General features: G+C 41.5%; 1 protein-coding gene across 9 annotated transcripts in view; it reads right to left on the bottom strand.

Moving 5' to 3' along the window:
- Positions 1–27,241, bottom strand: part of PLCB4 (phospholipase C beta 4) — a 446,434-nt gene that overhangs the window by 155,159 nt on the left and 264,034 nt on the right. For all 9 annotated transcript variants that reach the window (XM_049869961.1, XM_049869962.1, XM_049869959.1 and 6 more), the window contains one exon: positions 21,456–21,554. In XM_049869961.1, coding sequence (XP_049725918.1) covers positions 21,456–21,539 — 84 coding nt within the window. In that variant the 5' untranslated portion in view covers positions 21,540–21,554. The remainder of the gene's footprint in view (positions 1–21,455; positions 21,555–27,241) is intronic.

Genomic DNA, 27,241 nt, shown 5'->3' with positions numbered 1-27,241 from the left:
TGGTCTTTTTTTGAGAGTTAGAATTTTGTTCTACATTTTTCTCCAGCTCTGTCTGGGACCCTCTATTGTGATCCCTGTCAGAGCAGTCAGTGGTGGTAGCCAGGCACCATCCAGTTGTGATGGACTTAGTCTGGTGGAGACTGCGGTAGTTGTGGTCCATTAGTCCTTTCGACTAATCTGGGAAAGAACATTTTAAATGACTGCTGTACCAAGATGACAGACAATGTTGGCTAGAGTCACTGAAAGGAAAGGAATCTCAAATGACTTTCATGGAATTTCCCTTTGAGTGTATGCATTTCCCACTTAAGTAGTCCAGTTTTTAAAATGCTTTTTTTCACAATAGCTGCTGTGGATGTCACTCTCTTCCCATTTTTATCTTCTGAAATAGCTGATATTTGGGCCTCTGCAATACATAGTCCCTACTGGCTCTTGGGCCAACACTGGCGCTATCAGTTTACTGCATCTAAGAGGAGTTCAGAAGTTACTGGAACATGCATACAGCCACCACCTGGAGAATTCTAAAGTGAGCATAGAATTGGCATCAGAAAATTGCCTCAGAGTCCCAGAGGCTTAGCATGAGGCCTTCCTGTGTTGGGGGTAGGGCTGGTGTATCAGTTGGGTCTCTAGGAAGCAGATACCAAGGAACTGGAAATGCATGAGATAAGGAAAAACTCCTATGGAAGGGAAACGGGAGAGGGAGGAGTAGGTAAGGGATGTCTTCAGACCATGATGCAGGGCTGACACCTGTGAAAGAAGAAAAGGGAGGGAGGACTGGGTTGGAAGATCCTCAGACTGCACTGCAGCTCTGAGAAAGGCTTGGCCAGGCCAGTGGAATGCTCCACAGCAAAGACTGTCCATTAGAGGAGCCTCATTTGGGGCAGAAAAGACCCGGTCCTAGTGTCCCTGCCATGTTCAGTCACTGGTGGGGGCTGTAGGGGTGCTGAAGGCACTGTAGCTGGAGGCTGTCAGCTGACTACATTCCCAGTGGCCGATTTCTCTTGAAGGGACAGTTACACAGCACACTTCCATAGCTGCTGAGGGTGGTACATCTTGCTAACCCTTTCTCCAGACCCCCAAAAGGTCCCCATTAAGAGGAGAAGGGGGCTCTTTTTATTTTGCTATCATAAGTTAGATGGAAACCCTGATGGCGTAGTGGTTAAGTGCTATGGTTGCAAACCAAAAGGTCAGCAGTTCAAATCCACCAGGCACTCCTTGGAAGCTCTACGGGGAGTTCTACTCTGTCCTATAGGGTTGGGGTGAGTCGGAATTGACTTGACAGCAATGGGTTTTTATTATGGGTTAGAAAGAAAGAAGATGGTTTTATAGTAATCTAGCCAGGTTGCATATGGGATGTAGAATGGATCTAATAACATTTACTGTCTACTACTGTCCGTCCGTCAGTCCATCCATCTACCTATCTACCTACCTATCACAGTACCTTGTGATAATCTACTTCTGCTTAAAGCTATAGCCTGATATCTTATTAGAGTGTTTCTTGTCTTCCTGCAGTGGTTAAGAGTTCAGCTGCTAACCAAGACGTCTATGGTTCAAATCCACCAGCCAGTACTTGGAAATCCTATGGGGCAGTTCTACTCTGTCCTATAAGGTTGTTATAAACAGAATTGATTAGACAGCAATGGGTTCTTGTCTTCCCAGCATGAGTTTACAGTGAAGGCAAACTTGTGTATTAGACTTTTCTATTTTACTCACAATTTCAAGAAGTAGGGACAGGCTATACTTTATGATCAATTATTTGCATTAAGGCTTTGAGGAGAGCAAATGGAAATGAATTAGAAGAAGTGGAGAAGAAAAAAAAAAAGAATCCTCACTCCCAGTTGCCTAGGGGCCTTAAAATTCCTAAAAAATTAGGAACCATTCAAGTAACAATAAATTTGAGGTCAATAAAACTATAATATTGAATGTAACAAAGTAATTTCTGAATTATAGTAGGTGCTTACTTAGTATTTGTCGACTGATGAATTAATTCCCTCCTGGGCAATGGAGTAAGTAAAAACAAAGTCTCTGCTCTCATGGCTTATGTTCTAGGAAGGATTTTGACAATGAATAAAAAAACAAACAAATAATGTATCCCAAAAAAAAAAAAACAAACAAAACCCACTGCTGCTGAGTCGATTCCGACTCATAGCGACCCTATATATCAGGTAGTGATAATATGAAGATAAAAAAATAGTGAAGAGTAAGGGGACTGTTTGTGGGGGATGCTCATGAAGGCCTCTTGAATGAATCTCAATAAAGTGAAGGAGTGACCCATGAGAATAGATAATAGATAGGAAATAGCAGGCCAGAGAGGGAACCACCAGTGCAAGGGTCCTGAGGTAGGAGCATGTCTAGTATGCTCAGGGAACATCAAGGGAACAGGGAAGTGATGGATACTGTAGGGGATTTGTGGGCCACAGGAATGACTTTGGAAATTATTTGGAATGAGCTAGGAAGTCACTGAAGGTTTAGCACAGAAGGGGGTGTACTCTGACTTATATTCTAAAAAGGTTCATCTTATTTATTCCTTATAATAGCCCTGCAAGGTAGATATGATCACCCCCATTTTTCAGAAAAGTAAGCTATGGCAAAAGAGCCCCTTTGATGCAGGGGTTAAAGCACTCGGCTGCTAACCAAAATGTCGGCAGTTCGAACTCACCAGCCACTCCACAGAAGAAAGATGGGGGCAGTCTGCTTCTGTAAAGATTTACAGCCTTGAAAACTCTATCGGGTAGTTCTACTGTGTTCTATAGGGTCGCTATGATTCTGACTTGACTGACTCTACAGCAACGAGTTTTTTGTTTTTTTGTTTTTCTTTTTAAGCTGTGGCTTCGTAGGTTTATGACTGGCTCATTGTCATATCTCTTGAGTAGCAAAGCCAGAATTGAGCTTATTTCTGTTTAACTCCCAAATCCATGCCTTTAAGCAACTATCTGTATTACAAGCTTTTGGAAAGTGCTCTTTGGCAAAGGTTTACCCTAAATACCACTTAGTACAAAAGCTCTTTATTTACAAATAATGTCCTGATAACTTGCTTTGGTAAGCATCTAAAAAAACAGGCTCCCTTTAGTATCTCACCAAAGTTAAGAAAATCATCTGTCCTTTTAGGTTCTGGTAGGGGAGAAACCACAACAGAGGAGCAGCAGAGGGGCCAGCAAAGCTGTCCCAAGGGTGGTCTCCTTAAATGTTTTTGACAAGGCACTGTTTCAGAGCAATCGCTTACTATTTATGCTTTAAAAAAAAGTAGGCTAAAAGCTATGTGCTCCTTACTAATTTATCAGGATCAACGTTGACTATTAAAAACACTCAGTATTAAAATATTAGCTGGTGAAATTATTTTATGTCTATTTCCACTGACTGAAAGAAAATATTATGGTCTTTTTATAGCGGACATTCTACCTCAATTTGTTTTTTTCAAAAGAAATTAGAGACTAAAAAAGCCCTGGTCTTTATTGACCATAAGGCTGAGGGTCAATTATATGAAAAATAAATTCCTTCCATCCCCATCCCCCTAAGAGAATCAGATTGACAACTCCCTGAAGTAGCAGTGTAATAATTATGGTCTGGAAGTGATAAAGCAAATTCGTGACTAAAAGAGTTAAATAGATCAGAATCTTTTTTGAAAAGTGTATTTTTTAAGTCATACATATTTAAAAAATGTTTCTCTGTTGGCAGCCACTGTGAATAACAACATAGGTAGCTATCACTCTTTATCATTTCTGGAATCCAGTTCCATCAAGGACTATACCTCGGACCATAGCTTCTCTTTCCTCATCTGCAAAATGTGGAAAATAATCCCATTTAATCCTCACAAGCACTTAGGTCTTAAAGAGACGACAGATGTAATAAAGTGCTTGAAGTAGGGAAAATACATTTTCTTTAGTGTTTTAATATTAAAGTAGACGGGATATATTTTCTGGTTTGTTTTAGTATAGCTGTATCAGCTGTGATTAATCTCTAGTCTTTGGAAAATGGCGCAGGTTCTGTTCAAGATACAGCTTAGCAGCCTGTTCCACTCTTAACAAGCATGACTGACCTTTGTGTTGCAAATGGTAAACTTTAACAGAAGTCAAATGTTATCATGAGAGTAGAACTAATTTAAGTAAGTTTCATTTGATTATAAAACCCAGAATAGAGCACTTAATTTTTGTTCTGAAATTCCCCCCAATTAGACCTACTGGCATCTCAAAATTGAAAATTGCCATAACTAATGCTCTAAGTAATCTCTGAGCATTTTTTATTGCACCAGCTGCACTGGTCTTTTCCAAAGGGGTGGTCTCTCTTCTCTTCTTTGTTCTCTTGAGAAATGGCCTTCAGCCTGCAGGACGGCAGCTAGGAAGGCTGCCTGGTGCTTTTGATCTGCAACTTTCTTTCTTGCTCCTTATCTCAGTCAGAGTGGGCCTGGCAGAGCAGGTCCACTAGCTGAGAGATTCTTATATAAGTTTTGTCAGTCTGTTACAAACATACAGATTAGAGTCCAGATGTCTGCCGTGCATGTCTTTAGTTTAATAAAGAGTTTCTTGTAGTTGTTTTGTGATGTATAAGACCATCTGTGGGCTACGTGCTTAAAAACATTAGGTAACCCTGACCTTCTCCTTATAAAACCCTCCCATTAGCCCTTTAGAGTTAGACAGAATTTGAGAGAAATTTAACCCCCTCTGTCTCTTGGATACCAGTGTTCAATAAAGCCCTCTTGCTGCTTACCTCCTTCTGTCTCAGTATTGGCTTTGTGGCAGGCGGCTCGAATCCACAATTTGCAGTAACATGCCTGGCAGATCCCGTTGGCATCGAGTCGATTCCAACTCATAGCAACCCTATAGGGCAGAACTGTCTATATAGAAGAACTGCCCCAGAGGGTTTCCAAGTTGTAGCTGGTGGATTTGAACTGCTGACCTTTTGGTTAGCAGCCGAGCTCTTAACCACTGTGCCAACAGTACCCAGCACATAGAAGGGCTCAATAAAATCGCCTCTTATTATTATCATCAATCTGATATGATCAACCTCTCTGAAAAAAGAAAAGTTTCTTTCATTCAATGGTTCTGTTTTTTTTTATCTGGATTTCCTGTTTGAAGGAGATTTGCTGTAAAGAACTTTAAACAGATTTTTTTTTTTTACCCTTCTAGGGAAGTCTAAAACTCCTGACCTTGCTTTATGCCTAGTGGTTCTCAAACTTGAGCTTGCATCCTGGGAATCACCTGGGGAGCTCTTAAAACACAGTTCGCTGGGCCCCACCACCAGAGTGTCTGATTCGGCAAGTCTGGGGTGAGGCCGGAGAATCTGCATTCATAACAAGTTCCCAGGTGCTGCTGAGACTGCGGATTGGGAGACCACACTTAGAGAACCACTGTGGGCTAGCTGCTAGGAAGCTTTTTGCTTGGCATGTGACTCAGATGACTTTGGACAAGGTGTATAACCATTTTAAGCCTCAGTTTTGTCACGTGTAAAATGAGGTTAAAGAGACCTACCTAACAACAGGGTTGTTATGAGGCTAAAATGAGAGAATGTTTGCACAGCATGAACAAAGAAAATTTGTAGAGGCCAAGGTCCTACACTTTGTAACTGCTCATAGTGGCAGATATTTCCACTGTAGAGACCAAAAAGCACTCTCCCTAAAAACAACGCCAAACGAGTAACAAGAACAAAAATATTGCCTCACACAGTTTTTAGGAATGGGGATTTCTCTCACATTAAATTGCATATGTTTAAAGAAATGCAATTTTATTACTCAAGAGGAGACTTCAAAATTATTCACTTTGAAATATGCTTCATATTCCATTTGACTGTTCATTTGTTCACAGTTGGAAGAATTCTATTAATTTGACGGCTAGGCTGCGCACATTAACAGAGTGCAATTCCAGAAAGAACGCACAGAGAGAAGGAAGCCAGGAGGTCCTTTCAGGCCTCTTCACCACCAGCATGGAGATTCGCAAGGCTGCACTCATCAATCCTAATTAAAAAGATGTCCCGGCCCTCGGGTTCCAGTTTATCTGTGGCCCATGGACATGGCTTGAAGTAGCTTATATGGAACATTCTTCTATTTGAAGCAGGCAGTCATGAAAGGGTTATTAACCATCCCATAATAGTTGTTTTTCAGAAAAGTCTACTCTTGCTACATTTTTGTTACAACTTTTACAGCACGTTATCATGATTGGTCAAATCCCCAGGTTTCTTGTCTTCTCCTGGCAGGTGGCCAAGGCACAGGCACACTGACTGAATCTACCAGCTATATGACCTTCCTGGGGTGGCAGTAGCCAGCTGTCACCATTTTTTCAGGGCTGTGCACAGTATTTTTAGAGCCATGCACAAAAACCCATTCACTAAAATTATGTGGACTGGGCACATATCATAAGACTGAAGATCCTCCCCTCACCATTCATGCCTATGTGTGTCACTCCCTATAAAAGGTGCAAACCTGCCTGGTTCAGGGAGCTGGCAGCCTTAGGTCACGAGACGCTGCCTGCCTCCCAGTTTGCAAACTGTGAATAGCCTTTCTGTTCTTCCAACTCTGCATCTGGCTGACTTCAATTCGCTAGTCTGCTTGACAAGAACCTATTAGTTGACAGCTTCCTATTTACACTTCAAGTTGAAAAAAAAAGCTATAAAGAATTTACCACTGTAATTTTAGCCATTGAGTTTTAACTAAATTCTTTAGCGTAGCACAGCAATACTAAGAGACCTAAGTAGCTCCTCAGAACCACTTGCCGTCAAGTTGGCCCAACTCATGGTGACTCCGTGTGTGTCAGAGTAGTACTGTGCTCTATAGGGTTTTCAATGGTTGATCTTTCAAAAGCAGATCCCCAGGACTTCCTTTCGAGGTGCCTCTAGGTGGACTGGAATTTCCAACCTTTTGGTTAGAGGCTGAGCTGGAAACCATTTCACTACTCAGGGACTCAAGCTCCTTAGCAAGTTTCTTTTACCATAAAACCTGTGAAAGCTGGAACCTGAGTAAGGCAGAAATCTGTCAGACAAGGAAAACTCACATACTTTCCACTAATACAGAGTGATTGAAAAGTAGTAAGACTATCCCCTGTCAAAGATGGAAAACTTGTGAGACCCGGAAAAGCAAGGCAGTTTTGTCAAGTTCCAGCTATTACAGGTTTCGCTGTATAATATGTCCGTTCAGGCAACATCCGATCACATATATGTCCGTGGTCCCATGAGGTTATAAAAAAACAAAACAAAACAAAAAAACCATTGTGTCAATTCCCACTCATAGTGACACTATAGGACAGAGCAAAACTTCCCCAGAGGGTTTCCAAGGAGTGGCTGGTGGATCCAAATTGCTGACCTTTTGGTTAGCAGCTGTAGCTTTTAACCACTGCACCAAGGTTATAACAGAGTTCAGAAATTCCCATGGGAGAAAGGGACGTAGTGGAAGCAAAAGCTTCCTGCACATAACATGCATATCTTGTGTGTCTTATATACAAAGCGATTGCACTCCTAGGTACACTACAATATCTCATATAGCCTTGCTAAGTATATGTAATATGGTGTTCACACAACGTCCAAATCACATAACGTCCTATTTCACAGACTATATCATGGATGTTAAATGATGCATTACTGTATTTTAACTATATTGGGGTTGGCATGTTCTGAGTCATTTTTTCCACACTTTCTTCTTGTTTTTTTTATTGTGTTGTTTTGTTTCCACAAGCTCCTTGTAAATCTAACGTGACCCCACGTTTCTTTCTCTAGTTTCCTAGTGGATATGCCTCACGATTTCCCATGAACAGGCTGTCCTTCCTGCACCCTTGAATAGTACGAATCTCAACTGTTAGTTTTCCATGAGACTGACTCAGATACTATTTCATGGGTGAGATGCTTCTGTTCCCCCAGGGAACAGAGTTATCTTCTCCTTTTGTGAAGAAATGAGGAAAGGCAAACCCAAAGAAACTTCATAGAGACAGAAGTAACACACAAATGAGAAAAGCAAGCAAAACAAATGGAGCATCTTAGAAAAGAATGACAAGGGTGGTTTGTTACACAACAAAAAAAAGATACAATTATTGAAAAAAGGGAAAGAAATGGAGGGTGACTAAATTAAAAATGTAATACATTCGTAAGAGAAAACGATGAGCTAGAAGTAATTTCTGGAATTATTTCATCATTGCATCAAAACTAATTTATTATTCTTTTCTATGTGGTATTATCTATCTTTTAAGTTAGGGGTCCACAAACTATGACCCATGAGACAAATCCAGTCTGCTACCTAATTTTGAAAATAAAACTGTTGAAACACAGCCACCCTCATTGGTTTATGTACCATCCATAGCTACTTTCCTGCTATGGCAATAGAGTTGAGTAGTTGGCTTGCAAAGCCTAAAATATTTAATATCTGTCCTTTACAGAAGAAGTGTGTTGACCCTTGTTCTAAGCCTTTTCCACAAGCGGTTATCTACTACATAATGGGCATCTAAGATAACTGTGCTTGATTGCAAAACAGGGCCACAACCCACAGAATCATGGACTGGCCCACAGACTCTAACCCACAGAATCACACACCACATAAATGGTCAGTGTTTTAAACCTCTAAGCTTTGAAGTGGTTTGTTACGCAGCAAAAGCTGATACAGTTATTGACTAACAATCAAAAGCCTTGTCTCTTCATATTTCTAATGCAGGATCTGCCCTTTCTTCCCTTTCAGGCCCCATTACTTCCTTCTAGAATTGATATCATGTCTTCTAGAGGGACTTAAGCTAAGGCTCACTCTTGTCCTGCACCTCCCTGTGATCTTCTCACACCTGTCAGAACACCTGTTGCAGTTAGTCACGCCTGGGGTCTGTAATTCCTCCTTGGGAAAATCATCTTAGTGTTCCAAGGTTTTCAGATTCCTCAGTTCTCCAAATTCTTGGATATCCATACAACTTAGTACTCTCCGGTATATATACTTCGTTTAACACGCAGTCAGACCTCATCATTAGTCTGTTGATGAGTTCGCCTATGTGCTAAAAATACTCACGGCACTTCATGGGAAAAAAATTCCCAGCAGAGGCCAAGCCTTGACTGATATCCCCTAATTCAGTGTGTGCCGGAGATTTGGTAGAGTCAACCCCGATTCACAGCAGCACCATGAACAATGGAATGAAACGCTGCCTGGTCCTGTACCATCCCCATGGTTGGTTATGGATTGTACCTTTGTGATCCACAGCGTTTTCACTGGCTGAATTTTGGAAGCAGACTTCCAGCCCTTTCTTCCTGGACGCTCTGTTAAAACCTGTCTAGCATCAGAGCAACACGAAAGCCCCCACTGACAGATGAGTGATGGCTGCACATGGGGTACACTGGCCAGGAATCAAACCTGGGTTTCCTGCATGGAAGGTGAGAACTCTACCACTGAACCACCACTGTCCGCACTGATAGAACGTAACTACCACAGATAAGAAGAATCCATTCTATATGTTTTCACTGCCTCAGTCAGTCCTCTCCTTTCTTATCATAAAGGGCAGTGAGTCTTTTTTCCTCCAGCTCATGCATTAAGAGACCTGTGGTGTTGCGGGGCTAGGTCAATAAGCTTTGTGATTGGAAACTGCCTTTCTCACCTTCCCCACAAACCAAAAAACCAAACCCAACGCACTGCTGTTGAGTCGATAGAGACCCCTATAGGACAGAGTAGAACTGCCCCATAGAGTTTCCAATGAGCAGCTCGTAGATTTGAACTGCCAACCTTTTTGGTTAGTAGCCAAGCTCTTAACCAATGAGCTACCAGGGCTCCCCTTATGCACAAGGATAAATGTGCACCATGGATCTATAGTAAACACCAGGGATGAGCCTAGACTCTGCTGATTAACCCCTAACTCTGACTGAAGGCAGAGAAAGAAAAGGGGGAGATGTTCCAAGCCATTAGTTTTACTGGTAGAAACTTGAGGAGTCTAATTTTTTATGCTAGGAGCTGAATAATAAGCAGCTCTTTACAGTCTGCATTGGAGTTTATTGAGTTATTTGCTCTGGGTAAACACTTGAAACAGCAAAACGGACATGGTCTCAGCCCTGGCAAAGCCTATACTCGGAAGGGCCCTCCCCTCACTCGGTGCCCCAGGATCCTTGGGCGGTAGGCCTACTGTCTCCATTTGAGGTGAGATCAATACTCGCTCAGGTGAAGTCACTTGCTCAAGGTCATAACTTGTAAATGTCAGGGCCAAGTCTCAAATCGGTGTCTCTTGTTAAGGCTGGTTGTTTTCAGGAACTCTCCAAACCATACAGACCTTTCCTTAAACATCTCATGCTTGGATGACGAGTTCTAAGCTTTAGGGGCATGAGAGTACAGATAACATTATCAGTACTGTTATTTCAAAGGCTGGACTAGAGGAAAGAGGAGGCCTGAGTATTTTTGCAAAAGCCTGCCTGACACTAGCTGTTTGCTGCTTTGGGTTGGTTCAGTTTTCAGACCAACTGACTACATGCCTAGGAGCCTGGCTATAGCTTTCTTGTCATGTGTAGAAGAAAGCACATGGCTGTAATGACAAGAAAGGTGACTGAAGGCAGGTGGGCATAGAATCGTGGGAAGGTGGAAAACTGAAACTCTTCCAATTTACCCGCCTTAATGTCCCCTCTTTATTTAGCACAGAGATGTTAAGAAAGTTGTTCATGGGAATACAGCCAGTGAAGAAATGAGCAACACTCCAATTTGCCTTCCTTAAATTAAAGTCCTGGTGTTCTCCTGATCAAGGAACCCAGATGGCACAGTGTTAAGTTCTTAGCTGCTAACTGAAAGGTTGGTGGTTCAAACCCAACAGCCTCTCTGTGGAAGAAAGGTGTAGCAGTCTGTTCCCGTAAAGATTATAGCCTCGGAAACCCTGTGGGGCAGTTCTACTCTGTCCTATAGGGTCACTGTGAGTCCGAATCGACTCAACGACAATAGCTGTGCTCCTAATCACACTCTCCTACCTCCTACAGGCATGATGGCCCTCCTTATAACCATGTTCCGCATAGCTACCAGAGGAATTGCTTTCAAAATGAAAGCAGATCAAGTCAACAAGCCGCCATTGAGTCGATTCCAACTCACAGAGACCTCATGTGTATCAGAGTAGAGCTGTGCTCCACGGGGTTTTCAATAGCCGATTTTTCAGAAGTAGATCTGCAGGCCTTTCTTCTGAGGATCCTCTGGGTAGACTCGACCCTCCAACTTGGTTAGCAGCTTAGTGGGTTAACCACGTGCACCACTCAGGGACTCCTGTCAGTCCCCATTTAAAATGGCTTCCTGTAGGATTCCGAATGAAATCCAAGCTCTTTGGCCTGGCTTTACAGGCATTAAAACTCACTGCTGGGCTCATGCCCAGGGTTCAGACTCAGAGCTGTGGGGTGGCCTGAGACTGCATTTCTAAGAAGTTTTCAGGTGATGCTGATGTTGCTGGTGTGGAGACCACCCTTTGGGAACACTGTTGCACACAGCGGGGCTCTGCCTCCTTCTCAGACGGCTTTCCTTACCATGTCCGCTCACCATTTCCACGCCAACCTTCATCCTATTCTTCCAATATACCGAGATTGGACTTGCTTCAGGGCCTTTAAACTCACTGTTCCCATGTCTTGGAATTGCTTTTCCTTGAGTTCTTGGCAAAGCTGGCTCCTTCTTGTCATTCAGCTATTACCTCAAATGTCACCTCCTGAGTAAAGCCTTCCCTGACCACCCACCCGCAGCAAAATGCCCCCTCTCCAGTGTCTACCTGTCTCGTTCTGTCTCTGTCTCTCTCTTTCTCATCACTCTTTTAAATCATATAATAGCATTTAACACTACTAGAATTTTACTTGCTTATTTCTATGCTTTATTGGTTTACTGTCTGCCTGTTGCCACTGAACTTAAACTCCCCAGGGACTGAGACTTTGTCTGTTTTGTTTACCACGTTATCTTTGGCTTCTAGAACAGTGGCTGGCACTAAGGATTAAGTGACTATCTCGCTTATGCTGTAACTAACAATGACATTAAAAAGTACTTTCTTTGTTATCTAATCTACTTTAAATTTCATCTCAGAAAATACCTTCTTATTTGTTTTCTCAGTACCTTATAATTATAACTGATGGGAGTAATCCTACCTCTGGCAAAACTTAAAGGCCATTTTCTGAATCATTAAAGGGCCAGTTGTATTCAAGATTGTTTAACATTGTTAAGCTGCTGTATATAGGTTGTTAGGGCCTAATGATTTTAAGATGCTAATTCACGTACAGTATACAGAATGTGGTATACATACATAAACATGCATATATACTCTTACCTCTAATTATAATTAGAAGATTCTATTGTCAGAATATTTTTTTGTCCTGTTTGTTCTGCATAAACAGGGTTCCAGCACTGAGCAATGCAACCTCAATATCGTCTTCCATGTATGTTTGACCAATAACTTACTCTCAGGTTAGCAGCAAATAAATGTGGCATCAACAGTGTCGCAAAAGATAATCCCTTAGGGTGGTGGTTCTCAACACTAGCTGCGTATTAGATTCACCTGCAGAGCTTTTTAAAAACCATACCAGTTACATAGCATCTCAGAAGGCGGAGAGACCAGTAGTTTTAAGAACCGCCCCAGGTGATCCTAAGATGCAGACAGGGTTGTGCTTCAGGGAATGGGCTGTGGTCCAAACATCAGCCTTCTGATATCTGGGTGAATTTGATAAATTTAAAAATGACTATCATTCTCAAGGTAGAGAGAGAGGTGAGAGACCCACCTACAACATCTTAACTATAAAAGTATAAAAGGGCTGTTTGCGTAAAACACCTTTTGCTACACAGTATTTCAACATTAAAAAAAAAAAATGCTTCTCTTTCCTGGGTAATGTGGCATCACCCCTTTGAGATGTAGTGCAGAGGTGACCCTTGGCTGTACAGGTCTCTGACATTCCCATTCTCTGATCCTACCAGGATGCAGTGGTTGCCCTGGCAGTGGAGGACTCAGAAAGAACATGCCTTGACTTCTTCATCCTCTTGGATTGTTTGCTGTGTTTTCCAATTCCCTTTCTGTTGAATTTATTTTTGACTGATATACACGCGATGCCTATGATAGGCAAAATTCTTAGGTATTACAGAAGTAATAATTATACATAAAAAAAATTTTTTTTTAATTTATCATTTATTTATTTCTTAAACCACTACCAATGACTGCAGGGGAAGGCTTGAAAAGATTTTAGGAATATGCCATTGCACAAGACCTGGCAGGGCAGCCAGGATGTCAACAGGTAGTGATGGGGGATGGAGATGTTTCAGGGAGAGGAATGGAACTGCAGCCACAGATGTGCCCTCCTTGGAGCTCTCTCTGCCTGGGTCAGAGCCCGCCCCGTGTCCTGTGCAGGAAACCCCACCTTGTTTTACACTCTACTCTCCCACACCTTCTATACCCACCAGGTTAGAAAATCCTCTAATTCAGTCCCATAGCCAAAATCTCTCGTTTCCCATGTGTCTCTCCGAGTGTCTATCAGGTCCTCTCAATGCCACCTCCACCCTCCCAGAATATTCTCCTAGCCACATAACTAATCAAGTCACATCCATTTTCCACCCAATATCCAAACCTTACCACTTCCCTGCTGAAAACTCATCAAAGGCTCCTACAGCTTACAAAAACCACACCAAACCTGTTGCCGTTGATTCCAACTCATAGCAACCCTACAGGACAGAGTAGAACTGGCTCAATATGGTTTCCAAGGAGCGCCTGGTGGATTCAAACTGACAACTTTTTGGTTAGCAGCCTGAGCTCTCAACCACTGCTCCACCAGGGCTCTGCTTATGGCTTATTAAAAAAAAAAACTAGTTCCAATTCCTTGGGCTAGAAAGTAAAGCCATGCATGGTCTCCAAGCTGCCCATCTCTGTAGCTTCAACTCCTGCCACTCTACCACCCTACCCTCTGCCTCAAGAGGACAAGCTATTTCCCTCCAATGTAATAAGCTCTCACGCCCCTAGCCAGACTTCCCTCATCTCAGCCGTGGGAATATACACTCATGAATCAAGACTCAGCCTGAAGGGGACCCTCTCTCTGAAGCTTCCCTCTCTTCCCTCATAAGGAACACACTTCCACCATCGTCCTTATCACAGAATGTCTGTTAGGGGCAAGCAAAAGGGGGGGGGGGGTGGAAGGAAATTCTAGGGCCACATGCCAAGTGAGTGCCTGGGTTTTCAGACTGAAAGGTTTATCCTTAATCTGGTGAATAATAAAGTTATATTAAAACTTTTTTTTGGTTTGTTTTCTCTTGTTTTAAAATGAGCTGGAAGGATGTTCAATTCTAGAAGGGATGGGGAAGCAGGACTGGAGCTGGAATAACCACAGGACTGTGGAAAGAGGGCCTATAACTGAACTAATCATCCATGAGGCACATGTAGTAATATGTTCATTAGAATATGTTGTGTCGTGTTGTTGTTGGGTGCCATTGAGTCAGTTCCAGCTCATAGTGACCCTATGTACAACATAAACACTGCCTGGTCCTGTGCCATCCTCATGATCCTTGCTATGTTTGAGCCCATTGTTGCAGCCACTGTGCCAATCCCTCTCATCGATGGGCTTCCTCTTTTTCACTGACCCTTTACTTTACCAAGCATGATGTCCTTCTCCAGGGACTGATTCTCCTGATAACACATGATACAAAGTATGTGAGATAAAGTCTCGCCATCCTTGTGTCTAAGGAGCAATCTGGCTGTACTTCTTCCAAGACAGATTTGTTCGTTCTTCTGGCAGTCCATGGTATATTCAATATTCTTGGCCAATGCCATAATTCAAAGTCGTCAATTATTCTTTGGTTTTCCTTATTCATTATCCAGGTTTTGCAAGCATATGAAGCAACTGAAAATACCATGACTTGGGTCAGGCACACCCTAGTCCTTGAAATGACATCTTTGCTTTTAACACTTGAAAGAGGTCATTTGCAGAAGGTTTGTGCAATGCAATATTACTTTGATTATCATTATGATGATTACGTAAGTATCCTTCACTGTAAATACAAGTAATGTGCTACAACTCCACTTCTTACTACACGGGGTCAATATTCTTACCCTGTAGCTGAAATTTAATTTAAATTACCCCAAACCTTGAAATAAGGTAAAAAAAAAAAAAAAAAGGCTGTATATATATATCCTTTCAATGTTATAATACTGCAGCACTCTATAACAAGTCTATCCAAGGATGATTTATCTCTCTAGACAAATATAACTATGCTTGGCTTATGATACAGCAATGGTTAAGTGTTCGGCTGCTAACCAAAAGGTCCACAGTTCGAACCCACCAGCCACTCCTCAGGAGAAAGATGTGGCAGTCTGTGCCCATAAAGATTATAGCCTTGGAAACCCTATGGGGCAGTTCTACTCTGTCAAATAGGGTCACTATGAGTCAGAGTCAACTCGATGGCAATGGGTTTAGGACCCAGATTCTTTGAGGTTAGATGGATAAGTTGCAAATGTTTTTGTTCTATAGAGACTCAAGTCAAACGTGTCTGGTAGAACAATAACCCCAGAGGTTATAGTTTTATTGTTCTGTAGGACAGTAACCAGTTTCATATCTAATTGACCAAACTTATTTTAGCTCTCCTTTCCTAACTATATGGAGCCCTGATGGCACAGTGGTTAAGAGCTCAGCTGCTAACCAAAAGGTTGGCAGTTCGCATCCTCTAGTCACTCCTGGGAAACCTTATGGGGCAGTTCTACTTTGTCCTATAGGGTTGTTATGAGTCGGAATCAACTCGATGGCCACAGATTTGGGTTTTGGGTTCCTAGTTTTATAACCCTTCAGTCCTCAAATGCTCTTGGAAATAGCTTTACCATCCTGCTGGAGTCCTCACTGAGGACAAATCTTTAAATCAAAATACTTTATATGAGAGTTAGGTTTTTTGAAAATTATCCACAGATAATGGTCTGCTTCACTGACGAACAGCTCGTGGTGTGTAAGTTGCCTGGGCTTTTCTGAGTTTTACCGCGTGGTCCACAATTTGATTTCAGAACTGCCTTGAAAAGAGGCCAAATGTAGCTGGGCTTCCACTCTGCCCCACCCTAGGCTTGTACCGATCCGGTACTTGGACACTCCTCTGGGCGTGGCAACTGTGATAACTTTGCAGCTTTCCTGGCCTGAGTGCTAAGTACCACCTGGTTCCATTTGTGTGTGAGTATGGGGGTGGGGAGAGGTAGAAAGTACACAAAGGGCTTTGCTAGAATAAGGGACTCCATCTAAGCTGGGATTTGTGATGGGGAGGGTAGGGCTGGTGGCTGAGATAAGTAATCTTCTATTAAACATTTAATAATTTTTTTTTATGCCTGCCACTGGAGCCTTGGTGGCATAGCGGTTAAGAGCTCGGCTGCTAACCAAAAGGTCAGCCGTTTGAATCCCCCAGCCACTCCTTGGGAGCCCTATGAGGCAGTTCTACTCTGTCCTATAGGGTGGCTATGAGTCTGAGTCGATTCAACAGCAACAGGTTTTTTTGGACGGCAGCCACTGAGAAGAAATGGCTGGCTGATGAAACCTGTATAGATTCCAATTAAGTGAACTGAGAACTATTTCCTTGTGTTGGGAAAAGGAGAATGGTATTTTAAATCTGGTTGTGGTTTGAGCTGATTTTCCAGGGCTATGGTGTCCAATAAGATAGCCATTAGCCACATGTAGCAGTGTAAATTAAAATCAAATAAAATAAAAATTTCAATTCCTCAGCCACATTAGCCACAGTTCAAGTACTTAACAGACACCTGTGGCTAGCAGCTGCTGTCACGGTCAGCACAGATAGAGAACATGTCCGTCACTGTTGAAAGCTCTGTTGAAGAATGTATATGCTTACGTCTAAAACCCATGCTTACGTCTAGAGCCCTTAAAACAATTTGTTGGCTTGTTTTAAATACATACATAGCCTGTCAAGGTTATGCAAAAGGCAAGGTCTCAGGAGGGGACAGTTTGAGGTGAAAGGGAGCTAAATTGCTCAGGAGGAGACAGGACTAGAATTTTCAGTTTTTTATCTTTAAGCTTGAGAGGGAGGAATACAGAAAGATAGATAGATCGATAGACAGACAGATAGATAGATACTGGGGAGAGGGGGAATCTGGAAAGAAGAGAGTGAACTGGAAAGCACATTGGGAAGATATACAAAAAAGTACATGCATCTTGGTGGCAGAGTAGGGCAAAAGGCGAAGACACAGACAGACCCCCTTGGCAGGACTTGCTGATGACATTTATTAAGGGTGATCTCTGATTTTCAGTCTTCGAGCATGTCCTGTTGCATGCTGTAATTCTTCTGCTTTCACTCACTCTTTAGTAAACGTGTATCACACCCCCGTGTTCCTGAAGTTTGTTGATATAATGGGCTAAGGGAGAGAAGTGAACTGAGAACCCTTGGACACAGAGGGGAAGGCATCTGAGGACATGGGTGACCACCACGAGAAAGTCAGCACCTTGGAAGTCCTGGAAAGATTGAGAATGCCTTGAACTGCCAGGGGATGGGGTCTTGAGCCCTTTAATATGATATTAAAAGAAACTCAGGGGACTGGTTGAGTTTGAGACACTTAATTGCATGTGTTTTTAAAAGAACTGCTATTTTTCTCCTCTGCAATGGAAAAATCTCTATTTTAAAAGCTAATATTAAGCATCACTTTGGAAACAATATGTTTTGCAGTTAAATAACTTAGAAGTTAAGTAAAGTTAGAACAAACTAGATTTATAATTGGTACAGCAAGGACATCATGCTTGGTAAAGTAGAGGGTCAGCGAAAACAAGGGAGACTCTCCACAAGATGGATTGACACAGTGGCTGCAACAACAGCCTCAAACATAGCAACGGTTGTGAGGATGGCACAAGACCTGGCAGTCTTTCCTTTCGTTGTGCAAAGGATCACTATGAGTCGGAACCGACTGGATGACACCTAACAACAACAACAACATAGCAATATAATCAGACGTAAGGATGAATACTGTTGTTACCTAGTTTCTGAAATTTTGGCTACCTTAAAAAAAAAATCCTTCTGTAATGCACAAATATAAAATGATGCCTAAATGCAGTTGCATGTATTACACTTATTGGCAAAATAATATTTTTTTCTTTGTAAAAAAAATGCCTAGTAAACATTTTATTCTTTATTTTTTTCTGACCTTGTGAGTGCTCATCCACTGCTTAAAACACCCCCTGAGCTTCTTTAAACAAACACATGAGCATAATTTAGCATTTATCCGATATTCCAGGTCATCGCCATAACATTAATTATCGCATGGTGCGGCAAAACATTTGTACTCCTTTAGGAAACAGGCCCTTGGCTATTAGTCTTCTGGAGTGCTCATGTTTGCTTTCTCTAATTCCTGTTTCTTCCACTTGCTTTCAACTGTCACTTCTCACTGCTATTCATATACAAACTGTAGAAATAATAGTAACTTTCCAGCTGACGATTTGTTGACTTGAATATTACAAAGGCTATGACTCAAAGGAACTGCATCTAACAGGACTGGGAAATAGTAAGAAAAACTGTGGCTGTGAACAGGCTCTGCTACCCAAGGGCCTGGGGTCAAGCTTGAAATATTGTTAGGCTTTCTGGTTTGATATATTCCCATGCAGGGAGGTATTTATTAAGTTAAAACTTTTTAAAGCTAAAATACTAGTAAAAGAGCACTCAAGAAAGTTGAAAGCTTCTTAGAACATATTTGATACTTTTCAATGTTTCTTTCCTTCTTGCTTTACCTCATTTTCAGAGGAACTTGGAGGAAAAGCAAGTGAGTTTAGAAACATGTTGTTGTTGTCAGTTGTCACTGAGTCAATTCCAACTCGTGGTAACCCCATGTGTCAGGGTAGAACTGCTCCATAGGGTTTTCAAAGTTGCAAACTTTTGGAAGCAAATTGCCAGGCCTGTCTTCTGAGCTGTCTGTGGGTGGGTTTGAACTCCCAACCTTTCGGTTAGTAGTCGAGTGTTAACCATTTGCATGACCCAGAAACTTCTTTTAGAAGCATAGGTGATCAGTGCTTAGCAGCGAGTGTTTAACCACTGCACCACCAGGGCTCCTTTGGTTATGGAATAGGTATTAACCCAGTGATTATATTTAATATCTTCAAAATAACTCTGTCTAAATTATTAAAAGCCATCCAGGATTCTATCAGTTTCTTACAGATGTCCACAGTCTAGAAAACTGCTTTAGAAAAATGCAAATCTTTTGGGATGCTCTAGCAGACCCAGTGTGAGTTATCTCTCATTATCAAGGCCAATGGTCAGCATCTTAGTGACCTGGTACCCAACTGAGACCCAGCTAATTTAAAGAAAGACTTGGAAATGCATCTATCAGTTATGAAGAAAACAAACAATACCAGACTGAGTGAAGCCAATGATATCTAAAATCCTTATTTATGATAAACATCTACAGTGAGTTTAGCAGTTGCAGGCACATTCTGCTAGTCTCTGGAGAGAAAAAGTAAAATATTGTCTTTGACCTCAAGAATCTCAGTACAGTAGGAGAAAAAGACAAAAAAAAAATTTAATAAAATACAAAAGGAGTGTAGTATGTGCAAGGATAGGTTACTGGTGGCACAAAGGAGTTATCAACTTTTATTGAATGGGGCAAAGAAGACACCACAGAGGTGGGGATTTCTCATCCAGGTTCTGAAGAGTGAATAGGAGTTCACCAGTCAAATACAGAGGAACACATACATTTCAGGAAGAGGGAGCAGCATGTACAAAGCGTGTAATAGAATAGTTCATTGGGGAATTATAAGTGACTTGGTATGGCTAAAACAGAGACTATGGATGGGAATTGTGGGAAATGAGGTTGTAGAATTAGGCAGGAGCCAAATTATGGAAGGCCATGTATTTCATTCTAAGGAGCTTCCTTTATCCTATAACAGGGAGTCACGGAAACACTTCAAATGCAGGAGAAACAGGATTTGATTTATATTTTTAAAGATTACTCTATGATCTCAACTGTATAGAGAAGAAAAAGAAATATAAACAGAAAAAAGACTGGAAGAAAACTGCCAAAGAATTAACAGTGACTGTTGCCAACTGGCAGAATGTTATCTTCTGTTTCTTCTTGTAGGAGGATGCAGTTAATTGCTATTTCTTGAAGACACTACCGTGTCGGCCATATGAATATAGCTGTCATTTAAATACTTTAATTCACTACAAGGGATAGTCACCACATTTGGGCCCATCCTTTGTCTTTATCAATTTTGTTAACTTAAAAAGCAACTACAATAAATTTGGAGAGTACTATGATACAATGGAAACCCTGGTGGCGTAGTGGTTAAGTGCTACGGCTGCTAACCAAAAGGTCGGCAGTTCGAATCCGCCAGGCGCTCCTTGGAAACTCTATGGGGCAGTTCTACTCTGTCCTCTAGGGTCGCTATGAGTTGGAATCGACTCAACAGCAGTGGGCTTACAATACAAAACCAAATTAAACTCATTGATGTTGAGTTGATTCTGACTCATAGACACCCTACAGACACAGCTGTTGGAAAAACCAAGGTAACAAGTACTAAGTCATCTCAGCCCACAAAAGAACTCATGAAAAGGTAGCTTCTTCCTAGGGCAATCTGAACCTCTGGAGGGGCCGGCCAATTAGTCACTACTTAACGTTTCAAGGATTTTGAAAGCAACCAACTCCGACTCTAAATGACGTTTTAACAAATTTTACATTTTACTAAACCCGGGTGGTATAGTGGTTGAAGAGCTACAGAGGCTAACCAAAAGGTTGGCAGTTCAAATCCACCAGGCGCTCCTTGAAAACTCTATGGGGCAGTTCTACTCTGTCCTATAGGGTCGCTAGGAGTCGGAATCGACTCAATGGCAATGGGTTTTTTTGTTGTTGTTGTTGTTTAGAGGCAACAGCAATTTCATCGTATTTCCCTAACGAAATCACCTCAAATTCAAGTACACTCTAAGAAAAACAATGCATTGACAACGCAAATGATGCTTCCACTCCCCTATTCATCCTTTCTAAACAGATTGGGGACCCAAGTCCCTGCTCTACAGAAAGTCTGGCGCCATCACCAACTTGCAAGGGCACAAACAATAAATGATAGAGGCAAAGGTGAGTGAAGCTTTGGCCAAAGTGGTACGTGTAAATGAAGTAAGCAAAGTGAATGACTGGGCCAAAGTCCAATCACGCTCACATTTATACAGAATAGAAAGTTTGGTGTGGAAAGCTTGCCAAAAGCACTTCATTAATGAGCAAAAAATGTTACCACAGGAAACCCATCTGTAAGATAAGGATAACAATAGTAACTGCTTTATAAGGGTCTTGTGAGGAATTAAAAACAATACACATAAAGTGCTTAGGAGGTTGTCTGGCACACAGTAAGCCTTAAATAAAAGATAGTATTATTATCGTTATTATTGTATCTGACACTTGGTAGGCACTTAATAAATTACAGTCTCGTTATTATATCCCCTAACTGGCCTCTTTTGAACTATCTTAACTTACATATCTGAAATGCACAGATGGCCTTACTTATGTCAAAGAATATTTACTCAAAACTGCAATTAAAATTGAATAATTATTAGAATGTTTTGAGAAAAAAGATGAATAGCATCTCTTTACCTCTTCATATCTGTCAAAAACTGCTCCGTCTTGCAGAAAGGAAGGAACTTCCTTCTGCCAGTTAAATTCATAAGGTTTGGCCATGATTTCAGTCAAGACCTGAAATGAAAAGAATGTCTCATTAGCAATCAAAATGACACAAGTGAGGATCGAAGGTTAATGACTCTTGTATTTATGTGTCTGTCGAAGCTTTTCCTCAAATATTCGGAGTAAGTCTATACATTGTCATTCTTTTTTTTTTTTTCTTTTCCCCTTCATTTGATCTCAGTTTTCTTCCTTTTTGTTTTTAAACTTGGAGAAATAACATCAAGAAATACCAGAGGTGATCATTTGAGAAGCTTTTCTTCCTTCCCTCTCCAAATTCCATGAAAGACTTTTTTTTTAATCTGTTGGGATCAAATTAAAGATGGAAACCACAGATCAAAACCTACTTATAGGAGAGGCCTGCTGCAAATAGCCAGTGGTTTTAGGGCCACTGCTGGCCTGAAGGCCAGTGCCAGAGCAGGTAGGAGTCCACAGAGCGATGGGTTGCAGAAACAAGTAGGAGTAGTCAGGATGTCTTACTGCCCATGGCTCTCTCTTTAGCCCTCTATCACCCCTCTTGGGCCAGACAAAGAACCACAGAACGTCCGCTTTCTGGTATGGGCAGCAAGTATGACATTTAAAGAGAGGCTGGGCTTTGCTCAAGGTTGCTGTCTACACCTAGGAAGAAGTGGATGTTCCTTTTATCCAACCTTCTTAGTATTATGCACCACAGTGTACATGCAATAACTTCAAGCAGGGCATCTTAAATGAAAAAGTAGGCACACAACCAAGAATAACTAAATACTTAAGCAAAACCAAGACCATGGAAGAAATACACCAAATATAGTAAATAGAAGAACTTACACCCAAGAAAACAGAGTCAACAGAACATGACTTTGGCATAACTATGGCTCACATCCTCAGACAGAGGAGAGAGTATATTTTGTTCCTAAAACATAATCAACTACGAATTATAGAAAATTTTTTAAAAAGCTGTTGAAATAAAACTCATAGTAGGTAGGCTAATCAGTAGGAGAACTCAGATGGAGTGTTGAGCCCAAGAATTCTCACAGCATGCAACACAAAAAGAAATATAAAGCATGAACGAAAAGTTTAGACACATGGAAAATGGAGCCCAAAGGTTCAACCACCACTAGAAGAACTATTAGAAGGAGAGAAACTAGAGACAGTGGAGGGATGGAAATAATGAAAGTAATAGCTGCAGAACATTTCTAGAACCTGAATATTGGGGTCCTCAAAGTGAAAAAAAATCTACTGATTCCAAGTAGTATAAATGAGAGAAAAAAGATGCATGCACCTAAATGATCTGGTGATGAAAATGAGAACACAAAATATGAAGAAAAATTACAGAATCTCTCACAGATGCATAGAGGGGAAAAGGGCAACCTAGAGGAAAATGACAAACTGAAACCAGGCAAGTCACTGGCAATGCTGAATGCGAGAAGACAGTGGGCAATGACTTCGAAGGTCTGAAGTAAAATAAGTTCTGTGTCCAATCAAATGATGCTTCAATTTTTAGGAGAAAATATGGACATTTTTAGACTTGTAAGGTGTCCCTTCCCATGTCTCTGTCTCTCTGTTCCTTAGTCCCTTTCTGTGTCTCTCGACGTCCGTTTCTCAGTGTCTGTCGGATGTGTGTGCACACACTCCACATCCACGCAGCCTCTTTACCCAAGATGCCTTAGAAGCAAGCTTTCAGTCCAGATGTTGTGCATTCCTGCCTTCTATGTGTAACATAGATGTGCAGAGAAAAGGAATCTGCAGACGGCCTCAAGCTGTCATGGGTGAACGCAGTGATCTGTACTGAGAAAAACCAACTACAGGGAGCCAAGTGCTAGCATTAAGGATGGACGGATTCCAAAACTATGTGGTGGCCTCCCTGGTACACCAAACTGCAGAGAAGAGCAGGCGAAACATCTCTCCTTCACGTGTACCTTGCTCTTCTCATTCCCTCCAACCAACCCTTTGATTTTTAACGAGCAACAAGAAAAAAAGGCTTCTGATATATATATAAAGCAATATATCAAAAATGAAAATAAAACAGCAATTTATATCACCTTTCGTTGGCTTAACTCCAGTGTTCTTAGGATCTCTCGAGGGACAGGACATACAACGTAAGCACCCAGTACATGATGTTTTTCAGACCTTACTACTACACCTAAAATGTTCATCTCTATCTTGGGTATTACTTTCATCATAATGATTGCAGTCTGTGAAGGACTTTATGCGGGAGTGGATGCTGATGGAAGGAGGATGGCAATTTTGTTCTTCATCTCTAAGGAGATTCCCAGTGGAGATGGAAACTCACTGAATACCCATTTAATTGCTTAATTTCAGAACTTTGGAGTTCAGAAGATAAGAGGCATTTTGGCAGAATGATGTTGGGAGTATCCTGAATGTTCCCAATTTTAAATTAGGGTAGGGGGAGGGTTATTTCTTGTCCTGTCTCTGAAACACTTCCTAGGGCCTGGCATTAGGGGCAGTAACTGGCCTGTTTTATGTAGATGATGTAACTATGACCTACAGACTAGAAACCATTGAGCCAGCCAATGGTATTTAACAGCAGTTTGATCCAAGTAATTGATTTTAAAATAGGAACAAATGAAGATGCATATTGTAGACCAACGGAATCCAGACAAAGTTAAAGAGACCAACAGTGGCTTCCTTTACAAGGCATGGGGGTTGCGGGAGGAACTGACCACTCAGTAAATAGGTCCTTTTTGTCATTATCTCAAGGACCCACCCGAACTGCTAAAATACACTTTCATTGTGCCACTGCCAAAGGTGGTTCTTCTCAAATTCTCTAGCTTGCCTTCTAAGGCCTCACTTACAAGGTACTTCAATGTTTAATTGTCTTCTCCACCTTTTAGAACACCACCACCTCACCCTACAGAGCCCACAGGAAGGGCCAGTCGTCTCCCTGAGGAACACAAGAAGTGAAGGAGAATTTACACAAAGAATGGATATATAACCCTGTACCTTTTCCAGTATAAACACCTTGAGCATTCACTGGAGGGAGGCCAGTGGGTTTTTAAACAGTCTCATTGTTCCTAAATTCTTATGCAACTGGGATGGATTAGGTATTGCCCTGGCTGGAGAGGAAAACTCACTGGACTGTAGGCAGCTCGGCAGGAAGGGGGAAAGAGGGGAGGAGAGTCCTAGAAGGCCCTGTCTCATAGCAAGTAGCAAAAAGCTCCCTCTAAAGAAGATGAAGAGAAACTGAAAGAGCTAGCAGGAGGGCCAGAAGGAAGCTGAGGTGAGGCTGTTGGGCAGCTGGGTCAATGTTTTAGCAAAATTTTGTGTCTGGGCATGTGCCCCGTATTCTGGTAGAAAGTAGGTGGAGGGCAGTACATGAATCTAGTATACTTAAGGTACTTGGGGTGTGATGGCCTGAACACTGACTCCCAAAAGATATCCACATCCTAATCCCTGGAAAAAGAGCTCTGTTGTCACAGTGGTTAAGCACTCGGCTGTTAACCAAAATGCTCGTGGTTCAAACCCACCAGCCACTCTGCAGTAGAACGATATGGTGGTCTACTTCCATGGCAGTTCTACTCTGTGCTATAGGGTCACTACGCATCAGAATCAACTCAATGACAATGGGTTTTGGTTTAATCCCTGGAACCTGGGAATGTTACCCGACATGAAAAAAAAGGACTTTGCAGATATGATTAAAGTTAAGGATCATGAGACGGGGAAACTATCCTGGATTATTCCAGTGGGCCCTAAATGCAATAACAAGTATCCTTATAAAAGGGAGGCAGATGGAGATTTGAGACACACAGGAGAAAGCAACATAACCACGGAGGCAGAGACTGAGTGATGGAGCCACAAGCCAAGGAATACTCGCAGCCACCAGAAGCTGGAAGAAGCAAGGGACAGACTCTCCCCTACAGCCTCTAGAAGGAGTGTGTCCCTAAGGCATCTTGATTTTGGACTTCTGGCCTCCAGAACTGTGAACGAATAACCTTCCTTTGATTTAGACCACCCTCACCAGCTGCTGTTGAGTTGACTTTGACTCATGGTGACCTCATGTGTGTCGAAGTAAAACTGTGTTCCATAGGGTTTTCAATGGCTGACTTTTCAGAAGTAGACTGTCACGACCTTCTTCCAAGGTGCCTCTGGGTGGACTTGGACCTCCAGCTGTTCAGTTGGCAGCTGAGCACGTTAACCATTTGAACCACCCAGGCACTCCTTTACGCCATTAGTTTATAGTAATTGGATACAGCAGCTCCAGGAAACTAATACACTAGCTCACAAAACAGCTGTCCTACTGAAGCTGGACACCTGCCATGAAAAGCCCAGAGAGGTGCCAAATAAATCTGGAAGACAGTAGGAATCACTCTGCCCTGAAGAGAGTGGGGATTCAACAAACATTTGTTCAACTGAATCAAAGAAAAACAGAAAGAGAAGTACTGAATAAAATGTCATCTAGAAATGATTTCAGAGAATTCCTATCCTTCTATCCCAAAGACCCTTTGAGGAGTAAAGACATAGCCTCTGCAGTATATCTTTTCCCAGAATCCAAACATCTTTGAACAATTTGGCACCTCAGCAATAAACCCAAGTTTTAAATAAACCCTGCATTTTGCCCCAAGTCAATCAAGGCATTCTCCATTTCTTATTTCTATTTGTGATTGAAAGAATTAGTTTGAAAAAGCATTTGCTTCCACTTGATAATATTCTCCCTACATAGCCTGGTGGCACAGTGGTTAAGAGCTTGACTGCTAACCAAAAGGTCAGCAGTTCAAATCTACCAGTTGCTCTTTGGAAACCATATAGGGCAGTTCTACTCCGTCCTATAGGGTTGCTGTGAGTTGGAATCAGCTTGACAGCAATAGGTTTGGTTTTTTTGGTTTATATAACCTTCAAGTGAACAAAAATGCAGCACAGCTCAGTTATGAATTTTCTTTTACCTTCAACCTTACCACAAAGAAAGTTCTATAAAGAATTAATCCCTTCCCCATCCAACCATACAAATCCCATTAAACCAAATAATCCATGACCTTATATGGCCCATGATGAGACCAACCAAGGCTGTTTTCCAGAACACAGAGAATGAGAAGAAATTCCCACTGACTGAAAGTAAGTTGTCAAATCTAACAAGCCTGTTTCAGTGTCTGGCTCTTCAGTCTCTACATAATGTATCTTTGTATTTCCAAAAACGTATCACCAGTCATCATCGGATCACCCTGAGCTTTTACTTAATGGCTTTACTTCAAGTAAGAATCTAATTTGACACTGATATATAGCATCATGAATGACAATTTGCCCTTTCGGCTAAAAATACTTCCATTGTCATCATGCCATTAAATCATCTTTTCAAAAAGCATATAAAGAGTGAAGGGCTCAGAAGATGATAGTAAACAGTGCTGGTAAAGATTGGGGATAAAGGATAGTTTTGTCCCTGTGCTGAAAAAAAATTTGGCAATGCATTTCTACAGCTTTACTGGTAGAGTATTACATTCTTTCATATGGTCATTCTACTAGTAGGATTTATCCTATGTAAATTAATACAAAAATCTATGTGAAAATATATTCTCTGCTGTGATGTTTATGATAAAAAAAAAACTGGCCTTATATGAGTGTACTAAGCAACTGCTTAATTACTCTCTAGTATTTAAATATTCTGGTCTCATTAAGAATGTTTTGAAGGAATAGCTATTTGCTTAACAATAGCCAATTTAAAAGTTTTTAAAAAGTATTCATAATTCTTGTTAAGCAAATAAAAATGCTTTTCA

Source organism: Elephas maximus, chromosome 25 (assembly GCF_024166365.1).
Source record: "Elephas maximus indicus isolate mEleMax1 chromosome 25, mEleMax1 primary haplotype, whole genome shotgun sequence".
NCBI lineage: Eukaryota > Metazoa > Chordata > Mammalia > Proboscidea > Elephantidae > Elephas > Elephas maximus.
The sequence above is the reverse complement of the archived record's forward strand: the minus strand, read 5'-3'. Positions and strand labels throughout refer to the sequence as shown.